At 41.7% G+C, this 20,998-nt stretch overlaps 1 protein-coding gene across 2 annotated transcripts in view; it reads left to right on the top strand.

The window, feature by feature from the left end:
- The first annotated feature begins 1,411 nt into the window (after window positions 1-1,411).
- Window positions 1,412-20,998, top strand: part of PPM1E (protein phosphatase, Mg2+/Mn2+ dependent 1E) — a 91,992-nt gene continuing 72,405 nt past the window's right edge. The window contains exon 1 of one of the 2 annotated variants that reach the window (XM_028707742.2): window positions 1,412-2,076. In XM_028707742.2, the coding sequence (XP_028563575.2) occupies window positions 1,514-2,076 (563 nt within the window). In that variant the 5' untranslated portion in view covers window positions 1,412-1,513. Of the gene's footprint in view, window positions 2,077-12,835; window positions 12,862-20,998 lie in introns of those variants that run through there. The other variant, XM_077919526.1, reaches the window with a different exon arrangement.

Below are 20,998 nucleotides of genomic sequence, written 5' to 3'. Positions count from 1 at the left end.
TATAATAGATATACAAACAATATGTAATCATTGCCATGTTTATCGAGATATTGCCATGTTTTAATCTTTCACTCTTGATTATTTTTTGTAATAAAATTGTATTAGTTTTCAATTACAGTCCAATAATAGCCTCATTGTAGCAATACTAATTTATAATACAATTAATAATACCAATCATTCAAATACTGAATTATATAATTTAGTTAAAGTGGCCCCCTGCGTGCTAGATTTGATGGTTTTCTTTATTTCTGTGTTGCAAAATCTTATATGTTTCAATTACATTCCAGTCATGATAATAATCTCTTATACAACTGCAATATTAATAACTTCTATTCGCGTTGACACATTAAATGATTTATAAAAATACAAGTGAGGAACTCACAACTATATCCTTGTTTTTCGTGTGTGTGGCAATTATTCTGTCCTCTCTTAATTATAATTGAAGGAGGTGAGGACAGGTGACCCTGTGGCCCCAATAATGCTACATAATAATCTTTTCAGACATTTCAACCATTTGTTTTTAACTTTTTTTATACAGTAAATTCAACATTCCTTGCAAACTGCTTGATTTTATGACAAATTAAACAGTATATAAATCTTGCAAGATTAAAATAAGAGAAAAATATTAAAGAGCAAAGCAGGTGCCTTTGCTGTCCTCTTTTTGGCACTCGCTAAAAACATTTTTCTTCAGGCAAGCCTATCCAGACATGCAGAACTTCGGCATGGGTTTTCATCTGCTCTTTTGCTTATCCTTGATTTTAATCATTATTCTTTTTTCTGAATGTTCTAAATAGCTGCTTTCAACGGATAATTGGCGGCTTTTCCTGACAAAGGCACGTAACTGATAATTTTATTTTCCTTTTCTTCTTCGAGGCTTCATTACAATCAAGCGGCGTATAAATCTTGCGAAATATATATATATATATACACACACACAAATATTTCAAAACCCAACCGTGGCTTGCCTTGCCTTCAGCCTGCTGGGATATGGTGGGTTTCAGGCGTCGAAAAGAAAGTTGCTCGAGTCTTCCTCAGGGCGCCCTTCGCGCGTGCGCGCGCGCGCACACACACACACACACACACACACACAGACATACACGCGCCGGCATTTTAAAAAAAAAAACCCTCAAGAGGCGAACGGCTAATAACGGCAGCGGCGGCGGCGCGCCTTGGTAAACCCCGCCAATTTTTTTTTTTTATTATTATTATTCTTTCCTCCGCGCGCGCTTCCTTCTGCCTTGTGTGTCCGTGAGCGCGCGCACGAGGTGGGAGGGGAAGCGCGAGGGAGGGAGGGAAGGCGGGAGCGCGCGAGCTCTAACGGACTGAGGGGAGCGCGAGAGTCAGCGAAAGGAGCGAGCCTGCGCGCGCGCGAGCGAGCGAGCGAGGGAGGCGAGAAGGGGCGGGCGGGCAGGCCGGTGTTGAGGGAAGCTGCCGCCGCCGCCGCTCTTTTCCCCCTGCTCCTCCTCCTCTTTCGCTTCTGTTCCTCCGCCGCTGCCGCCGGGCATGCGAGGCGATGGCCGCGGGCGGCGCGTGGAGCCTTGAGGAGCGGACCTACCGCCGCTTCCTGGAGCTTTTCCTGGGCGAGTTCCGCGGACCCTTCGGCGCCGAGCCGTCGCCCCCGTCCGGCGGCGGGGCAGAAGGCGGCGCGGGGCGGGAAGCTGAGGAAGCCGTCGAGGTCGAAGCCGTGAGGGGAGACGAAGAAGAAGGGGGCGAAGGAGGAGGGGACGGCGAGCCGCCGCCGCCGCCGCCTGAGGAAGAGGGAGGAGGCGAAGAAGAAGCCGACGACGAGGCGCTGGACGAAGGCGACGATGCTGCTGCTGCTGCCGCCGGCGACGACGACGAGGAGGAAGAGGGAGCCGGCGGCGACGGAGACAGCCGCGTCGGGGAAGCGCAGCCCGAGGAGGAGCTGCCCCCGGCTGTGGCCCCGGCGGCAGTGCCCGCTTCGCAGCCGCAGCCTCCCGCCCGGCCGGCCAGCCCGCCGCTGCCCTCGCTGCCCCGGCCGCTCTCGGAGCACATCACCGAGGAGGAGGTGGAGGGCGAGTGCCTGGACCTCTGCCTGCAGCAGCTCTACAAGTAGTGAGTAGGAAGGGAAGGTGGTGGTGGGGGGAGAGAGAGGTCAGCCCCCCAGCTGAACAAGCTGCATATCGCCCCCCTGCAAGCTCCGAAAAGCAGAGCCGTGCTAGGAGAAAGAGATGTTTCCATACCTATTCACAACCCCCCGAAATGCATAACCTTCATAGGAGAAACTGCTGCTGCTGGACCTATAACCTCCTCAACACCCCCCCCCCAAAAAAGCATAACAGATTCCAGCAGAAATAAATGTAGAAATAGCAGAAATTCTAACAGAAATAGATGTTTCTTTACCTATTAGCACTCCTTGCCCCCTGAAAAGCATAACCATTCTAGGGGAAACTGTTGTTACTGTACCTATAAACGCCACACACACCCCCACCCCGAAAGAGAAGCAGAACCATCCTAAGGGAAATTGTTGCTGTAATTTTTACCAGTTGCCCAAGAAACATAACCATCCTAAAATAAATTGCTGTTGCTGTACATATTATACCCCCACCCCCCAAAAAAGCATAACTATTCTTGGGGAAATTGTTGTTAGTCCATCTATTACCACTCCCAAAAAAGTAACCATCCTATAATTAATATAATCATTGGTCATAATTGCTATTAATATTAACAATTCCTAGGATAGGTGTGTGTGTGTGTGTGTGTGTGTGTGTGTTGTAATAAGTATAGCAACAATTTTACCTGTGATGGTTATGTACAATTTTCTCTCCCCCCCCCCCACCAAAAAAGAAATCAGACACTGAGTTCAGAATAATGCAATTTGAACAAATGGGTTAAACAGATAAAATAAATCCTATGGTGTTTATTGCCAGGCAAGGTGTCTTGGCATAATAAACTGTAACTAAATGGAATTATTAAAGCCCCTGAACTTATTATCATTATTACCACTACCATAATTGTTAGCATTATCAATGTTGCCACTCAGGTGTTAGTTATTATAGTTTTAGGTTGGGACCCATTGCAAAAAAACAAACAAAAACCCTTATAAAACATAGCCATCCTAGGAAAAAATATTACTATATCCATTACAAAAAAAACTAACATGAAAATATAACCAATCTTGGAGAAATTGTTGTTACTACTCTTATTGTGTATATAAACTCCATATGAACAGAGCCAGATCCTGTGATCATCACCTGAGGCCCTTCTTCATGCGCTTCCTCCATGAGAGGTCTGACAGTGAAACAGTTTCCCTCTGGAGGTGGTGGAATCTCCTTCATTGGAGATTTTAAAGCAGAGGTTGGATGACCATCTGTCATGGATGCTTTAATTGAGATTCCTGCATTGCAGAGAGTTGGTCTAGATGGCCCTTGGGTCCCTTCCAACTCTACAGTTCTATAATTCTATGAATATGAGAAAGGGCCTTTTCTGTAGTGGCTCCCTGTTTGTGGAATGCCTTCTCCAGGAAGTCTTGCCTGGCACCTTGATTACATATATTTGGGCACTAGGTGAAAACGGTTTTCTTTAACTACACTTTTCACTGATTAACATTCTATGTCCTTTCAAATGTGTTTGTGAGAAGGGGGCTAATGGTTTTGTTTTTGTTTTAATAAAAATGAATGAATAAATAAACAAATAAATAATGATTACAATCCTATAAAATATATCCTGGGGAAAATATTACCCTTATTGATAATAATTATCATAATTTATTCTAGGGTGGTTGTGTGCATTTTGTCCTATGCTAAAACTAGCATAAATAAAATAATAAGTGTTGATAGCTATGGTGGTGGTGATGTTTATCAAAGCTGTCACCCCACTACTTTATTACAGTTGTATGGAATGCATTGCAAGCAAAGACATGCATAATCATAAGAGAAAGTATTGCTATTGTCATGGTTACTGTTTGTCATCCACACTTTCTTATCATTATACTATATTATATATTGCTTATTATTGCCGAGTACAAAAAAAACTACAGGGCAAATCAGTTGATTTATTTACTGAGTGTTGATTTTGCAAGATAGAAATGAGAGCTTACATAATAAAATAACAATGGCATTATTATTCCCCGTACCTCATTTACTATGATTTTCAGAGTGTGTTTATGTTTTAAGAACACATAGCCACCATAAGACAATGAAAGATCAAATGTTATCCAACACACAATAAAAGGTCAACCCTGGATTAAGTGACACAGGTCAACCATAGACTGGGTGAGTGAATCATAAAAGGTTCCTACCCTCTAGTCCTAGAACTGTATCTTCTTGGAAGATACATTCTTCTTTCCCAGTTCAGCTGTGAAGTAGGTGGACTTACGAGGGAAACAGTACTTTTGAGCATGTATTAAGAACCCCAGGGGCACTTCCTTGGAAGGTGCACCAAGCCCCATGCTCAGCTATGGAATATTCAGGTTGACGACAAGGAGGAGTGCTCTTGAGCATGTGCAGAGAGCCCCAGGATCTTCTCTTTGGAAGAGATGCCACCCTCTTACCACCTCAGCTCTGGATTGCAGATTAGGGGAAGGGGTCCCTAAACCACTGACCCGAAGTATAATGGTTGCCCTCCTGCTCTCCAGAATGTTATTTCCTTTATCCATTGACCCCTTTCCCAGCTAATGCCAGGAATATGCAGATAAGGAAAATGATGCCCCAGGAATGCTGAATCTTTCTTCCAACTCCAGGATCTTGTTTTATAAAAAGGAGAGTGTGTGTGCCCCCAAATATGTGCAGAATGTGTCATTTCCCTCAGCCTACTCTACTTTCTCCTCCTCCTCCCACGTCCCTTTCTGTCTCTGGGATTAGAGAACAAGACTTTTGTGTCAAAGAGGGTGACTTTGAGATCTGACAAATGCTCATTTTAGAAACTAGGGGCTGAATTCTGGGGGTCCTGCTGAGCTAATTTGAGCTAGAAACCAATTGCAATATTTTGTTTCTGAGAGGTGCCAGAGCAGCCATGGCATATGTCTGATGAAAAAGAGTGTGTGCAGAGTGTCATTTCTCTCCCCTCCATTTCCCCCTCCTAGAACAGTCTTTCCCAACCTGGTGCCCCTGGTTGAGGAAGGCTGCTCTAGGGCTGGAGAACAAAACTTTTGCTTGAGTGCATTTCAGGCTGTCATGAGTCCTCGGAACCATTTCTCTTAGAAATCAAGGGCTTCGGGTTCTTGCTGGGCTGAACCTTGAAATCTTTTTTACTTCCCCTTCATCCATGTTCACTCCACTGGAATTTTGTTTTTGAGGGGCAGCATTGTCTCTACTTAGCTGTGGGATTTAGGAGATACTGCCTGTAAGCATGTGTAGAGTGTTGTTTCCATCCTCTTAATATGCCTCTGAGATTAAAGGACAAGGGTTCTATGTCAGAGATAAAATTGCAGGCAGGTTTGGTCCTCAGCTTCTTATTTCAGAAACTATGGAATGTAGCTCAGAGACCCTACAAGTTTAATTTAAATTGGGCCTCAGGCCCATAATAATTTTGTCCCCATCCCCTCACTGGAAGATACCACCTCAGTTTGTGAATATGCAAATGACTGTCAAAAAAAAAGAGTGCCGCTGTGCATGTGCTGAGTGAACACATCTTTCTCTAACCCACCACATACAAGATCAGTCATTCTTCTTATTGCACATGGACATTTGCAGTTCAAGCTTGCCTGGAAGTGTGTCATGTGTGTATGGGGGGGGGAGGCTGTCCTTACTCTTCCACCTGCTTTATTTCAGACTATTCTGTTGCCTATTTTTATTTTGTTAAATCACTAATACTGTAAATGGATTCTTAGAGAAACATAAACAAAAGTTAATTAATTGTGACTAAGAAAGGGTATTCTCACTAAGTTCAAAGGTGCTTTGTTTTTTACTATGTCACCTATTCTTTGGCCATGCATTGGCAATGAAAAGAGGTTCCTGGGTTTGGCTTGTAGGTTTTGAGCTGATCACAGGTGAGCTTTGAGTTGAAGTGGGAAGGACAATTGTTGGGAAACTCAAGGAGGCTTGTTTAAAAATATAAAGGGGGGAGCTGGCATCAGAAACTGGGGAGGAAGGTTATATTTCAGGGAGCGAGGTAGGAGAGGGCATGGTGTGCATTGTAAATGAAAGGCTGATGGCAGCAGACATTGAAGTGGAGGCTTCTAAGAGAATTGAGAGAATGATTGGCTTGGGTCTCAAGCTGATTTTAGCAGAAGGGCTACAGAAGGATAGGCAAGGGAGTTAAGCAAAATGGGGTGACATTAAGGGCCAAACAGTTGCGTGATTGGATCTCTTAACTTCCTTCCTTTAACTTTTAAACAGGTCAGGGTGCTCCAAATGCTGTGAGACAAAATAGGTTTAGCCCCTTCCAGCATGCCATTTCCAAATATAAATCTCCTTCAAACCTCTCTTAGATTTGTGTGAGGTATGAAGAAGCTAAATAGTGGGACTGATAGAATGTGAAGGAATGCTTTGCTGCAGGAAGGTTTATGATCAGGTGGCTAGACTGCTGGAAAGGGTTATGCAACAGAAGATGTAGGGGGCCTTATGTGGGTGGGTGGTTGATTTGATGAGTCATCCGGAGGGTGAGAAATTTGGGAAGGAAGATCTTGGAGTGGGATTGGGTCCTACAGTGAGAGTGCCCTGGATGTTTTCCTCACTTCTAGCTCTCCTGCTGCTTCCATTCTTAAAGGATGGGTAGATAAGGGTAAAACATAAATTTTGGCTGTGTTGTGGAGGGAAGATGCCTCATGCCTCTCATAGAATAGGAATGAGTATTTTAGCAGCTGATTGTTAGTAGGTAACGGGATAGGGGATGTGGAGAAAGAAGCAATATATTTGTCAGCTTGAAAGCATCGTGAGCAGAAGTCTTCAGGATGAGCTATTCCAAGCCTTAGGGGTATTTGAATTGCTGGCTACAGTAGCTAGGAATACTTCATATACTGGGCTGTACAGGATTGTTCTCCGGGTATGCTTTGTGCAAGATTTAGAGCACAAAGCAGGAGGCAGATGGGATCTATTCCCAGCGTGAAAAGCCTGTAGACTAAAACCTTAAGATCAGTTACCCATGCTTTGTGCTATGCTTCTCCTTTAGCTTTGTAGGCTGGAAGTAAGAATGGTTGTTAGTGGCCTTTTCTTCCAAAGAAACCTTTTACGACTGATAACTGCTGCAGGAGACAAATGAACCTGTGAAAATATGCACAGCACGCAGGGGAGCTTTGTTACTGAGCTGATAATTGTAATAAAAGGTGTTACTCTATTGCCAAAGAAGGGAAAAGGAAATTTTACAATTACGCAGTCTATTTGTATTCACTTGTGACCTCTGAAATAATAGGGCAGCAGAACTGGAACTTTAGAATAAAATGCTTGTATTTTTGCACATATGCATATCTACCTCTACCCAATCTGCTTTGTAGAAAAAGTATTGTTTTTTCCAGTATGGTAGTAGTTTAGTCACATGAGATCACACATTGCCAAAATGTCTTTTTTGTTTTAAAAGTTTATTGTTACCTTAATCCTAAAAATCTTCATTATGTGCAACCACCGGCAAAACTTGGTGAATGAAAAAACAAATGCAAAAGGCTGCACACTGTGTCTCTCCAATATATTCAAATTTATTTCAGATATTTCTTTAATATTTTAAAATAAGGTGCTTCTTAACTTTTGCAAAAGGAATACAGAGCCTCTGCTCAGACAGACAGCTTATAAAACTGATAGGTAGTTTTACTTCTAAACTATGTTACCAGTAGCAGTATGTCATAATTTTAATCCTCTGGAGAGGTGCTGCTCATTTCCATTAATTTTCCAGTTCTTGCAAATCCTGTTTCTGAATTTCATTTATGCTATCCACATTTTATATAGATATAGTTCCAGATGTGCTTTTAGTGCTAACCAGGCCACGTCTGGAGTACTCTGTCCGGTTCTAGCTATCACATGGAGTGTGTCGAGGGCAATTGGGCTGGTGAGGTGGTCTGGAAACAAAGTCCTTTGAGAAACACTAGAGGGAGCTGAGTATGTTTATCCTGAAGAAGAGACAATTTAAGAAGAGACATGGTAGTGGTCCTTAAATATCAGAATGGTTGTCATGGAGAAGATGCTGATCTGTTCTCTGTTGCTCCAGAGGGCAATGCAAACTATAACCAGTGGGTGAAGATTTTGGCTAAACATTAGAAGAAAACTTCCAGTGGTAGGAGCTGCCTGACATTGGAACAGACTGCCTTAGGAGGAGGCTTACCACTCTCTCACTGGAGGTATTTAGCAGGGCTGGGTGACTCTATGTGAGGGATGCTGGAGTTGTATCCTCTACTTCATATCCTGCATTGAGCAGGAGGTTGGACTAGGTAATCTCCAAGGGCTGTTCCAACTTTATGATTCTAGAAGTGTCACACAGTATGTAAAGCAGAAATGGGGAAACTGTGGCCCTCCAGATGATGTTGGACTTCCACTGACCTCAGTCAGCATGGGAAATGGTCGGGGATGATGAGAGTTGCTGTCTAAGAACATCTGAAGGGCCGCAGATTCCCCATGCCTGACATTGTTTTATTATTAATCAATGAAACAGTTAATATCAGTTATATGCATTTGAGGTTGGACTCATACATGCATTTTAAATCATTTAATTATAATGTGAGAATCTTTCCCTGCTTCTGTTAAGGAATTTCCCCGCCATTCAGAAGGAACATTTTCCTGATTTAGAATAGCCCATAAATTAAATATAAACAAACAAAGGGATTGGGCATTCAGGATGTTGAAGGGGAAATAATTCAGACAACTAAGAGCATGGAAGAAAATTAAGTTCTCTTCTTTCTCTATTACATGTATGTGAGCCAAGAAAGCCAAGGCTTGAGAATATGGTGGCTTCTTCTGTGCTCTCTTGCTCTTTGTGTGTTTTCCTCTCACTGAATGAAAGAGTTTGGTTCAGAATTGAAGTGTCCTCCCTTTTCTCTTCTTGTTCCTGTTAGTATAGACATTTTTAAAAAGCAATTTAAGTGATGTTTGAAATAGGTCTTAATGTGTAATAGAGAGAGAGAGAGAGAAATTCTTAGCACTGGAAAGCAAAATAAATCACTTCACATTGGTTGCTAATAGAATATATTTAAACTTTGTCAGTAAAGCTGTTTATGAATTAGAATGTATTAGAACAACTATCATATTTTTGAGATTTAAAGTAGCTCCCTGTATAATAAATTATGGACCATTTTTAACTGGGTGGGGAACTGCATTGGCTCATGTGCAACCTTAACACAGACTGCATGGCAGTGAGGAGTGGGCAAGAGGCAGAGCAAAGAATGTGACCAGCCACTCAGAAGTTTCAGTGTGTACCACCTCTCCATCCTTCCATCCAAGCATGCAGGAGGCATTATCACAGTTCAAGGACACATTCTAGCCAGCCAAAAGCACTAGATGATAATACAGAAAGGGCATAGCCTGGGAGAGGACTCCATTTGACCCTTGGGCCTGAGGTTTGCTGCCCTTGACTTGACAAAATATAGTATAGAAGAAAGTGCTACCAACATAAACAATGTGTTTTTCATGGGCTGCCTAGACTTCTTTAAAAACAGACAAACAAACAAACAAATGAATGAATGAATAATTTTCACTCTGCTCATCCCTGAAACATTCTGCACACCTTCTAGATGTTACTGTCAACAAAAGCAACAGAACCTTAAGGACAACTTTTTGTTCAAGAAATCTACATATCATTGTGTCCTCTCCCAGAGATCAAGGCATTGAGAAAACAGATGTGTGCTTTGAAGTAAGAGCTCAAATAGATGATATGTCAAGATGTTCTGTCCTTAGATTATAATTTCCTTGTGGGCTGAATTTATCTCCCAAAGTGCCCACTTGTTGTCTGACTTCCTGTCTATAGTCCTAAATAAGCACCTTTGTGAGATGTGTCTTGAAATAAAATTAATAGCTCTGCATGTCAATTACATCTTGCCTGTCTGAACAGTAGATCCAATTCTTTTCCAGTCTTTTCCAACCTTTTGACTAAAAAAACCTGCTAAATGTATGATAAGAGCAGTTGTTTTGCCTATGCCTACTTAATGAAACAAATGTAGAAATCCTTAGTAAGTGGTCAAAAGTATTGTTGCTGTGCTCTCTTCACGTCATTGCAAAGCAAAATGCATGAACACAGTTTTTAATAGGACACTTCATAGGGAAGCAAACAGTGTTATACAATGATAGATATAGAAGAGAGCTGCCCTTCAGTTTTTCAGTAATTACTATTGAAGCTGAACAAGTTAGCTAGATTGCATAGTTGCTCTGCTTATATTTGTACTTGATGGAAAACATAGCTGCAGGCAACTAATGACTGAATTGGTCAATATTTTCAGGCTCTGACTATGTTCATCAGTTTTGAAAGCTGCATGCACTTAGCTTCAATAGCTTATAGATCCTAGCCAACTCTGATTAGTGAAATTCTGAATTAAAAGAAATGCAGGCTGTAATTCTGTACACACTTACCTGAGAGTAAATCCCGTTGAACAGTGTGGCTTTCTTCTGGCTAGATATGTATAGGATTTATTTATTATGGGTCCCCCCCCCTTACATTTATATTCTGTCTGTTCTTCAATCATGGAGCCCAGTATGGTGTACAGTGGTACCTCGGGTTACAGACGCTTCAGGTTACAGATGCTTCAGGTTACAGACTCCACTAACCCAGAAATAGTACCTTGGGTTAAGAACTTTGGTTCGGGATGAGAACAGAAATCGCGTGGCGGCGGGAGGCCCCATTAGCTAAAGTGGTACCTCAGGTTAAGAACAGTTTCAGGTTGAGAAAGGACCTCCAGAATGAATTAAGTTCTTAACCCGAGGTAGCACTGTACATGTAATTCCCATTTGGCCACCCATAAAGGCACTGACCATACCCAGACCTGCTGAGATATTCAACAAGGTAGTGGCCTCTTAGGGTTTTTACTGCATATTAAAGTATTACTTTGATTTGTTGAGTTGGTTCCAATGGCATCCTGTTTCATTTGGACTGTGTCTTTTGCTGATGGGAGGGTTGTTCTATACATTGTACTAGTGAATAAGTGAGATTAAACCCAGATGTGTTATCTGGTGGAATGCTTCATTGTATTGAAAGGATAAGATAAATCATGTCAACTAACTGTCTGCAAAAATTATAGTTGAAGATGTTCCAGGGGCTAACATGAAAAATCTGTTTTAAAATTTCGACAGACATTTATATACAGTAGATAGGTTGTTGATGCATAGGAGGTCCCCTCAATCTGCTACAAATATATGACCTCAGTTGGAGAAGATTAGGCAGAGAAGTAGCTACAGGTTTAAATGCAGCCGCCCAGTAGGAGCATAATCTGTGGGTTAACTAAGCATGGAGTCTGAAGAGATTGAGAAGCAACATTATACAAATGCAGCCTTCTGCTTTCCTTTTGACAAAATATTGAACCTCCTCAAATTGCTGCTTACAGATCACTAACTGGTTAAACAGGAAGCTAAAAGAATGGGTGGCTTTCATAACGGAGAGTGTTACTGGAGGAGGAGAGTTGTATAGCAGTGGATTACAAAGTTTGCTTGGCATATAACATCATTACACCACTTCCTCACAATATAAATTCTGAATTTAAATTGATATTTGCCATATAAGTGCTAATATTGCTACTTGTTCCTATAGCTGAAGGGATGTAGAAAATGTAGTATTATTTGAAGGACTTGCAGTTGAAACTGTTATGTAGCCCAGCTATGAATGATTTAAGATTCAGATTTTATATACTCTTAATTAATTAACCCTGCTTTTCCCTATTCTGTCCCCTTTTCCAGCCACTTCCAGGTTGCCATGATGTGTGCGGTTGCACACATATCAAACTCGCCTAAATCAGTCATTACCTATACCTCCAGAAACGTTAGAGGAACGGATATTTGAAAATTGTTTCTGGGATTAAGGTCCCTCTCTTAGACTCAACCACTCCTTAATGTTTTCATTTACCTTTGTCTCTTCCCCTCTCAAGAGCATTTTATCTCCATAAGACCCTGATTTGCTTTGTTTTAGAGCTGTAACATTTTTTCTGGCATTTCTCTCTCTGCTTCCCTCCCCCACAAATGTTCTTAGCAGTTAACTATTATAGAAATTTATTTTTCTTCCCACTTATTAGATGCATTTGGTATTTAACCCATAATCTGCATTTAACCTATTTCTAAGGGTATGTAATAGAGGGACTTCCTAAGGTGGCACAAATTTCTTACTGAGGTCCAGCGCCGTGGGCTTTCTGGCGGTTCCCTCGCTGTAAGAAGTGAAGTTACAGGGAACCAGGCAGAGGGCCTTCTCGGTAGTGGCACCCACCCTGTGGAACGCCCTCCTATCAGATGTCAAAGAAATAAACAACTATCAGACTTTGAGAAGACATCTGAAGGTAGCCCTGTTTAGGGAAGCTTTTAATATTGGATGAATCATTGTATTTTAATCTGCTGGAAGCCGCCCAGAATTATTGTTGTTGTTGTTGTTGTTGTTATTGACCAGCTACACATGTATTCAGTGGGCTAGAGGTGCTGAATGGTCCTCTACGTATTGTGGCTTAGGTGCTGGAGATTAGTTTTTTTAAACAAAAAGTTTCTGGCCTTTTTTCTTTCCACAGTCCTTTGCCATGGATCTGCAAAGCATATTGTGACCCCATAATAGCTTTAGGACTCCTTTCAGTTGTGTGAAGGGGGGGGGGGGCTTTAGTCCCTTCAGAATTTTGCCAGATGACACCACTTCAGCCACTGTTTCTCTCCCCAGGCCACATACCTCACCAGCTCTACTTTGCACCTTCCTTGAGGGTTTTTGCCTTGGTGGAATATGTCCTTGAACTTTGATAATGCCTCTACTTGCCTGGATGAAGGATAGGGATGTATGTGTCTAAAATGAGCTTATGGTTCAAAGGTAAATTTTACATTCATTGTTTGGCCTAGTTTTGCCTCTGGCCCCAACCACCACAGATGCATGACCCTTGAAATTTCTATATCCCTATGATAAATAGATTTAATAAGCTAAAACCAAACTAAGCATCAATTCTAGATCTCTTTTTTTATTTTAGTTTCAAAGTTTACATGAAGTGAGTTGTTTCCTAGTTGACTGGCTAGATTCTCAATTTAAGGAGACCAGTTAGGGTCAGTAGCTTTGCATGCTACCTAGAGATGTTGTTTCTGTAGGAAAATTGATGCACCCAAAGTTAATTTTCTAATCAATGTGTTTTTTCCAGTTTATAGGCGACGTCCATTAATACTGTTTACTGGGAAAGGTTTTGTATGCCTGTAGCACTACCCAGGTAACTAAATGAGTCTCTGAATGCTTTCTGTAGGAGGACCTTAAACAGATGGATAAACCAGAAGGCCAAAAAGAAAAGGGTGTTTTTTTAAAAAAAAAATCTGGGTTACTGAAGCATATGATTTAGAACTGTTCATTCAGGTCCAGTAGAAGACATAGAGGCCCTGATAAAAGAAAATAGTCCTGAGACTTGGAGGAAAGCAACAGCTTTGGCAGATTATCGTCTGGCACAGCTTGTGAGCAGAATGTCCCAAATGCTTTGCCAGCAATAGAAGCAAACACAAAACCTTTCAGTGGTGTAAACAGGAGCACTGCTAGCTCAGAAATGAGCTATTGTCCAAGAGGTGGTAAATTAGCCACTGCTTGAATAATGAGACTTTTTTTTCTCTAAGGAAAGAAAAGGGGGTGCTGTTTTAAAAGTGGGATGCAGATCTGCATGGCCCTCTGTTGAAGGAAATGAAAGCAATTGAAAAGAAAGAAAGGAGATGGGACTGTAGTTGAAGAGGGGACAGAGCTGTTCCACCAGGCCTTTGGTCAGGGCACAGCCTGACCCCCTCCTCTGGCAATCTGCACAGAATTTTGCTTGATGGTTGCCATTAATTTGATTTTAATTTGATCTAATTAATTTTATAATGAATGTTTTTAGAATGTTGGATTCTTTTGTTTGTTGTTAGCCGCCCTGAGCCCAGCTTCGGCTGGGGAGGGCGGGATATAAATAAAATTTATTATTATTATTATTATTATTATTATTATTATTATTATCTAAAGATGGTGGCATTCTGGGCTTGTTTGAAAGCCAAGGGTGGTTTAGGGAGGAAAGGAGATTGGGAGAGACGTAAAAGCATATGGGAGAAAGTAGTGAAGTTGGGAGACAGGCAGCAAATGAACTAGTTTGGAACAGGAGGCAAGTGGAAAAGGGAAGACCGCAGGGGTAGAGGCAATAGGAAGGGGAAGCAGGAGGGTCCCTCTGTGTGTGTGAGACATGTAGGGAAAGACAACTTCCTAAACTCATGCCTCAGCAACACATCATATATCTCCTGTGTATGATAGGGTAAAAAAAAGTTAACAGTAAAAAGTCGAAGCATGCCTGTAACTAAGCTGAATTGGGAGTGAAAGTTTCACTGTTGAAAGGGAAACAACTTAATGTTCAGAAAAGAGGAGCCAAAAACAACAGCAAGAGATGACATTTTAAACAACTCTATATAGTGAGACATTTGTTCACAAAATAGATACTGGCATGTAGAAAATGTCATTTTTACAGAAATGGAGGAAAGTAATGGAAAACCTAAAGGAGTGGAGATTGCTTTAGAATATCAATCCATGAATAATGATTCACCAGTATATGGAGAACGAAGTGCATTGACAATAATGAATGTATGTAGCTAAAGGCTGAAAGTCTGATAAAGAAGCTAGGACGATAGGTTCTCAGATGTTGAAGGCAGTGTAGTGAGAGCTACAAAATGTTGTTAAGTGAAAGTTGTAGAAGTTTAATGTAAGGTAAAGATAGGAAAGATATAAGGAAAAGCAGTGGAAAAACACAGCTAATATTTTTATTGTGTGCTATTTTATTGTAATTTAAAAGAAAACAGGTACATTTTATGACCAAACTACTATTAAGATTAAAGGATAGCCTCAATCTCAGAACTTGCAAACACATAAGGTTTTGTGTGAATCTTTTATCTCTGATTCAGAAAAGCTGGAATTTGATAGACTTTGGTGCAGACAGTTGTGATGGTCTAACCAGCTACTCGCCTTCATCTGAATGGTTTTCATTGGAAGAATCAACCACAGGGCAGAAAGGGGAGTGAAGATAAAACACATTGACACTTTTAGAAGAATAGTAATTACATAAGTGGTAGAAAAGTAACATCTTTTATGAATGGAACATGTTCTTAGAATGTTGGAGACTGTTCCTGGAGAGACAAAGCATCCATTTCACATGTCCTCATCTTGCTCTTCAGACTAAGCACTTTGCAGTTTGGGTGTGGAAAAAGCTTTGATGCTCTAGTAGTAACAGCATCTTTTCTGTAGCAAATTAGATTATCCAGACTGGGGCTATTTCCTTTAACTTGATACTGCAATGCCAAAAGCACCAATTAACACTGTGAGGAGATGCTGGGAGTGAGAAAATGAAACTGACAAGGATCTTTACTGCCTGAAATAGATTAGCACAGAAATGTTTTGGTTTGGCCAGACTGTTACAGCTAGAATGTTATTAACAAATCTTATTAGGTTATGCCAAAAGCCTGTAAAGCTGAGGTTAATGAAAACCAGCATTATTTATTCCTTCAGTTTTCATCCTTTGAAGACACAGTTTCTGTTGTCTTCTGTAGTAGAACTTTGGGGCAAAAGCTCAACACTGTGGGTGTTCTAGAGTTTGGTTCTCTCTCTCTCTCTGACACACACACACACACACACACACACACACACACACAGAGAGAGAGAGAATGAATCCTGTTGATGATGCCTCTTCTTAAGTACAGTGGTACCTCAGGTTACATACGCTTCAGGTTACAGACTCCGCTAACCCAGAAATAGTACCTCGGGTTAAGAACTTTGCTTCAGGATGAGAACAGAAATCGCACAGCCGCACGGCGGCAGCAGCAAGAGAAGAGGCCCCATTAGCTAAAGTGGTGCTTCAGGTTAAGAACAGTTTCAGGTTAAGAACGGACCTTCTGAACAAATTAAGTATGTAACCAGAGGTACCACTGTATTATTGTTGACTAGTATTTGCCTATGTCTTCCACAGATTCTAGAGCTTCTGGGAATGTATTTCAGTTTACCCAATACTATGTTATGGCATATACTTTGCAATGTAAGTGTTATGCTGTTTGGGAAGTTCAGATTCACTGGAAGTTCTGCCGTTCATAAAGCTTTATAGTAAGAAGCAGATCTAAGATTGCGGAACTAGATGCTGTTCCCACTTCAGAGACAACTATGCTTGCATTTAAGAGGTGATGTTTGGGGTGTGTTTATGTCTTTAGTAAACTGCTTGTAGTCTTTCACCTGAGATTATTTTTTCTGTAAAGCTAGGTCAAAATATAGCAAGCAGCTTCTGGGGCTATAGTTAGTACAAAATGGGGTGCTCCCAGTGCATACTGCCTTGAGGGCAAGGTACAGGTGTGATAAACGTCTCCCCCTGTTGACTCAGTCTACTCCATGGATGCTTCTCTTTGCTACTGTTCTGAGTAGCTGGTAACTTAGGAACATAGGAAGCTTCTTTATACAAAGTTAGACCATTGCTTCATCTAGCTTAGTTTTGTTTACTCTTGACTGCCACGACTCTCAATATTCTCAGGAGTCTTTCCTCAGGAGTCTTGCCCTACCTGGAAATGCTGAGGATTGAACCTTCAAAATGAGTTTCATATGTTTTCTAAAATCTGGAATATTCTGCAGAAGGTTAGCTAAGAATTAAAAAGTAATACAAATATTTAAATAGATTCAGATACTTAAGCCATTTAATTATATTTTTCTCCAGGAGTGTTGTATTTCCGTTAGAAAGATGAAATGAATATCCCCGCTGGGTAGTGACTGAGAGAACACCAAGTGCTATTTTTCCATGAGAAGGACGTACAGATTTGCATTAATTTGTGGAATTCTTGTTGTGTTCAGAATTGAGCATAGAGAAGAATAATTGTTCTCTGACAGAATGACGTTTGCCTTCTGAATTGTTGCCAGAGACAGATGGTGCTGTCTGATGACACACAGACAAAAGTTCCACAGTGGGAAGAATGAAATTGTCTCTCAAGGCAACCTGTCTTAAGCATCCTACCAAGGAGTAGGATGTTTAATAGCTGGCCTTGATAGTCAAATGTTGTTACTTATAAGCACTGAGGTGAGGGCCTATTGTTTTTGCTCCATAGAAGCAAAATAAGTGCAACCCTTTTGAGCCTGCTGCTTTATGAAAATGGCTTTATAAGAGAGGAGCCAACATGTGTATTACAACCTGTTCCCTCAGTCTATGATCTAATGCTGTACCCTAGCACAATAAGTAACCTGGCACCGTCTTGAAGGTTAAGAAAAATTATTTTGTTGCTCTTCTAACAGTATATTTGAAGCTTTCCCAACTAGTTGCCAGAACCAAATTTATGGGGCAGTAGGACTTGCCGATCAGAAGGTCGGTGGTTCAAATCCCTGCGAGAGGGTGAGCTCCCGTTGCTCGGTCCCTGCTCCTGCCAACCTAGCAGTTCAAAAGCACGTCAAAGTGCAAGTAGATAAATAGGTACCACTCCGGTGGGAAGGTAAACGGTGTTTCTGTGTGCTGCTCTGGTTCACCAGAAGCGACTTAGTCATGCTGGCCACATGACCCAGAAGCTGTACACCAGCTCCCTCAGCCAATGAAGCGAGATGAGCGCCACAACCCCAGAGTCGGCCACGACTGGACCTAATGGTCAGGGGTCCCTTTACCTTTAGGTATATTGCCTTTTAAACTGTGTGTGTGTAGGGGGTTGTTGTTTGTTTTGTTATTATGTATTTTTGTGTATTTCTACTGTAAATAACACTGTGATCATTGAATGAAGGGTGGTATATGATTTAATAAATATTAATAATTTGAACAAAGTTGAGGCATCTTCTTGCATTTGTGTAAGTTAAGATGGCAACCGTGGTCAGAACCATGTTCAGTTTATGGAATACTAGTTCGTCATTCACTAGTTCCCCTTCATGGATCACTGCCTTGCCGTGGCGAAGGGGCTTGAATAACTCAGAGAAGCTATGAACTATGCCGAGCAGGGCACCCAAGATGAACAGGTCATAGTGGAGAGTTTTGATCAAACGTGATCCACCTGGAGGAGGAACCGGCAAGCCACTCCAGTATCCCTGCCAAGAAAACTCCATGGACAAAGACAACAGGCATATAAAAGTTATGACGCTGGAAGATGAGCCCCTCAGGTTGGAAGGTGTCCAACATGCTACTGGGGAAGAGCGGAGGACAAGTACAAGTAGATCCAGAGCTGATGAAGCGGCTGGGCCAAAGCCGAAAGGACGCTCAGTTGTGGATATGCATGGAAGCGAAAGGAAAGTCCAATGCTGTAAAGAAAAATATTGCATAGGAACCTGGAATGTAAGAACCATGAACCTGGGTAAGTTGGATGTGGTCAAAAATGAGATGGCAAGAATAAATATTGACATCCTGGGCATCAGTGAACTAAAATGGACGGGAATGGGTGAATTCAGTTCGGATGACTATCATATCTACTACTGTGGGCAAGAAACCCGTAAAAGAAATGGAGTAGCCCTCATAGTCAACAAAAGAGTGGCAAAAGCTGTACTGGATGCAATCTCAAAAATGATAGAATGATCTCGATACGAATCCAAGGTAGACCTTTTAACATCACAGTAATCCAAGTTTATGCACCAACTACTGGTGCTGAAGAAACTGAAATTGACCAATTCTATGAAGACTTACAACACCTTATAGAAGTGACACCAAAGAAAGATGTTCTTCTCATTATAGTGGATTGGAATGCTAAAGTAGGGAATCAAGAGATAAAAGGAACAACTGGCAAGTTTGGCCTTGGAGATCAAAACGAAGCAGGGCAAAGGCTAATAGAGTTCTGTCAAGAGAACAAGCTGGTCATCACAAACACACTTTTCCAACAACACAAGAGACGACTCTACACATGGACATCACCAGATGGGCAACATCGAAATCAGATTGATTATATCCTCTGCAGCCAAAGATGGAGAAGCTCTATACAGTCAGCAAAAACAAGACCTGAAGCAGACTGTGGCTCAGATCATCAGCTTCTTATAGCAAAATTCAAGCTTAAACTGAAGAAAGCAGGAAAAACCACTGGGCCGGTAATATACAATCTAAACCAAATCCTTTATGAATACACAGTGGAAGTGAGGAACAGGTTTAAGGATTTAGATTTGCTGGACAGAGTGCCTGAAGAACTATGGGTGGAGGCTCACAACATTATACAGGAGGCAGCAACTAAAACCATCCCAATGAAAAAGAAATGCAAGAAAGCAAAGTGGCTGTCCAACGAGGCCTTACAAATAGCGGGGGAGAGAAGGCAAGCAAAATGCGAGGGAGATAGTGAAAGATACAGGAAATTGAATGCAGATTTCCAAAGAATAGCAAGGAGAGACAAGAAGGCCTTCTTAAACGAGCAATGCAAATAAATAGAGGAAAACAACAGAATGGGAAGAACCAGAGATCTGTTCAAGAAAATCAGAAATATGAAAGGAACATTTCGTACAAAGATTACCATAATAAAGGACAAAAGTGTTAAGGACCTAACAGAAGCAGAAGACATCAAGAAGAGGTGGCAAGAATACACAGAGGAATTATACCAGAAAGATATGGATGCCTCGTACACCCCAGGTAGTGTGGTTGCTGACCTTGAGCCAGACATCCTGGAGAGTGAAGTCAAATGGGCCTTAGAAAGCACTGCAAATAACAAGGCCAGTGGAAGTGATGATATTCCAGCTGAACTATTTAAAATTTTAAAAGATAATGCTGTTAAGGTGCTACACTCAATATGCCAGCAAGTTTGGAAAACTCAGCAGTGGCCAGAAGATTGGAGAAGATCAGTCTACATCCCAATCCCAAAGAAGGGCAGTGCCAAAGAATGCTCCAACTACCGCACAATTGCACTCATTTCACACGCTAGCAAGGTTATGCTTAAAATTCTACAAGGAAGGCTCAAGCAGTATGTGGGCCGAGAACTCCCAGAAGTGCAAGCTGGATTTAGAAGAGGCAGAGGAACCAGAGACCAAATTGCAAACATGCGCTGGATTATGGAGAAAGCTAGAGAGTTCCAGAAAGATATCTACTTCTGCTTCATTGACTATGCAAAAGCCTTTGACTGTGTCGACCACAGCTAACTATGGCAAGTTCTTAAAGGAATGGGAGTGCCTGATCACCTCATCTGTCTCCTGAGAAATCTCTATGTGGGACAAGAAGCTACAGTTAGAACTGGATATGGAACAACTGATTGGTTCAAAATTGGGAAAGGAGTACGGCAAGGCTGTATATTGTCTCCCTGCTTATTTAACTTATATGCAGAATTCATCATGCGAAAGGCTGGGCTGGATGAATCCGAAGCCGGAATTAAGATTGCCGGAAGAAATATCAACAACCTCAGATATGCAGATGACACAACCTTGATGGCAGAAAGTGAGGAGGAATTAAAGAACCTTTTATTGAGGGTGAAAGAGGAGAGTGCAAAATATGGTCTGAAGCTCAACATCAAAAAAACAAAGATCATGGCCACTGGTCCCATCACCTCCTGGCAAATAGAAGGGGAAGAAATGGACGCAGTAAGAGATTTCACTTTCTTGGGCTCCATGATCACTGCAGATGGTGACAGCAGTCACGAAATTAAAAGACGCCTGCTTCTTGGGAGAAAAGCAATGAAAAACCTAGACAGCATCTTAAAAAGTAGAGACATCACCTTGCCAACAAAGGTCCGTATAGTAAAAGCTATGGTTTTCCCAGTAGTGATGTATGGAAGTGAGAGCTGGACCATAAAGAAGGCTGATCGCCGAAGAATTGATGCTTTTGAATTATGGTGCTGGAGGAGACTCTTGAGAGTCCCATGGACTGCAAGAAGATCAAACGTATCCATTCTTAAGGAAATCAGCCCTGATGAGTGCTCACTGGAAGGACAGATCGTGAAGCTGAGGCTCCAATACTTTGGCCACCTCATGAGAAGAGAAGACTCCCTGGAAAAGACCCTGATGTTGGGAAAGATGGAGGGCACAAGGAGAAGGGGACGACAGAGGATGAGATGGTTGGATGGTG

This window comes from Podarcis muralis, chromosome 15 (assembly GCF_964188315.1).
Source record: "Podarcis muralis chromosome 15, rPodMur119.hap1.1, whole genome shotgun sequence".
In the NCBI taxonomy this organism is placed as follows: domain Eukaryota; kingdom Metazoa; phylum Chordata; class Lepidosauria; order Squamata; family Lacertidae; genus Podarcis; species Podarcis muralis.
This window is presented reverse-complemented; position numbering and strand designations above follow the sequence as displayed.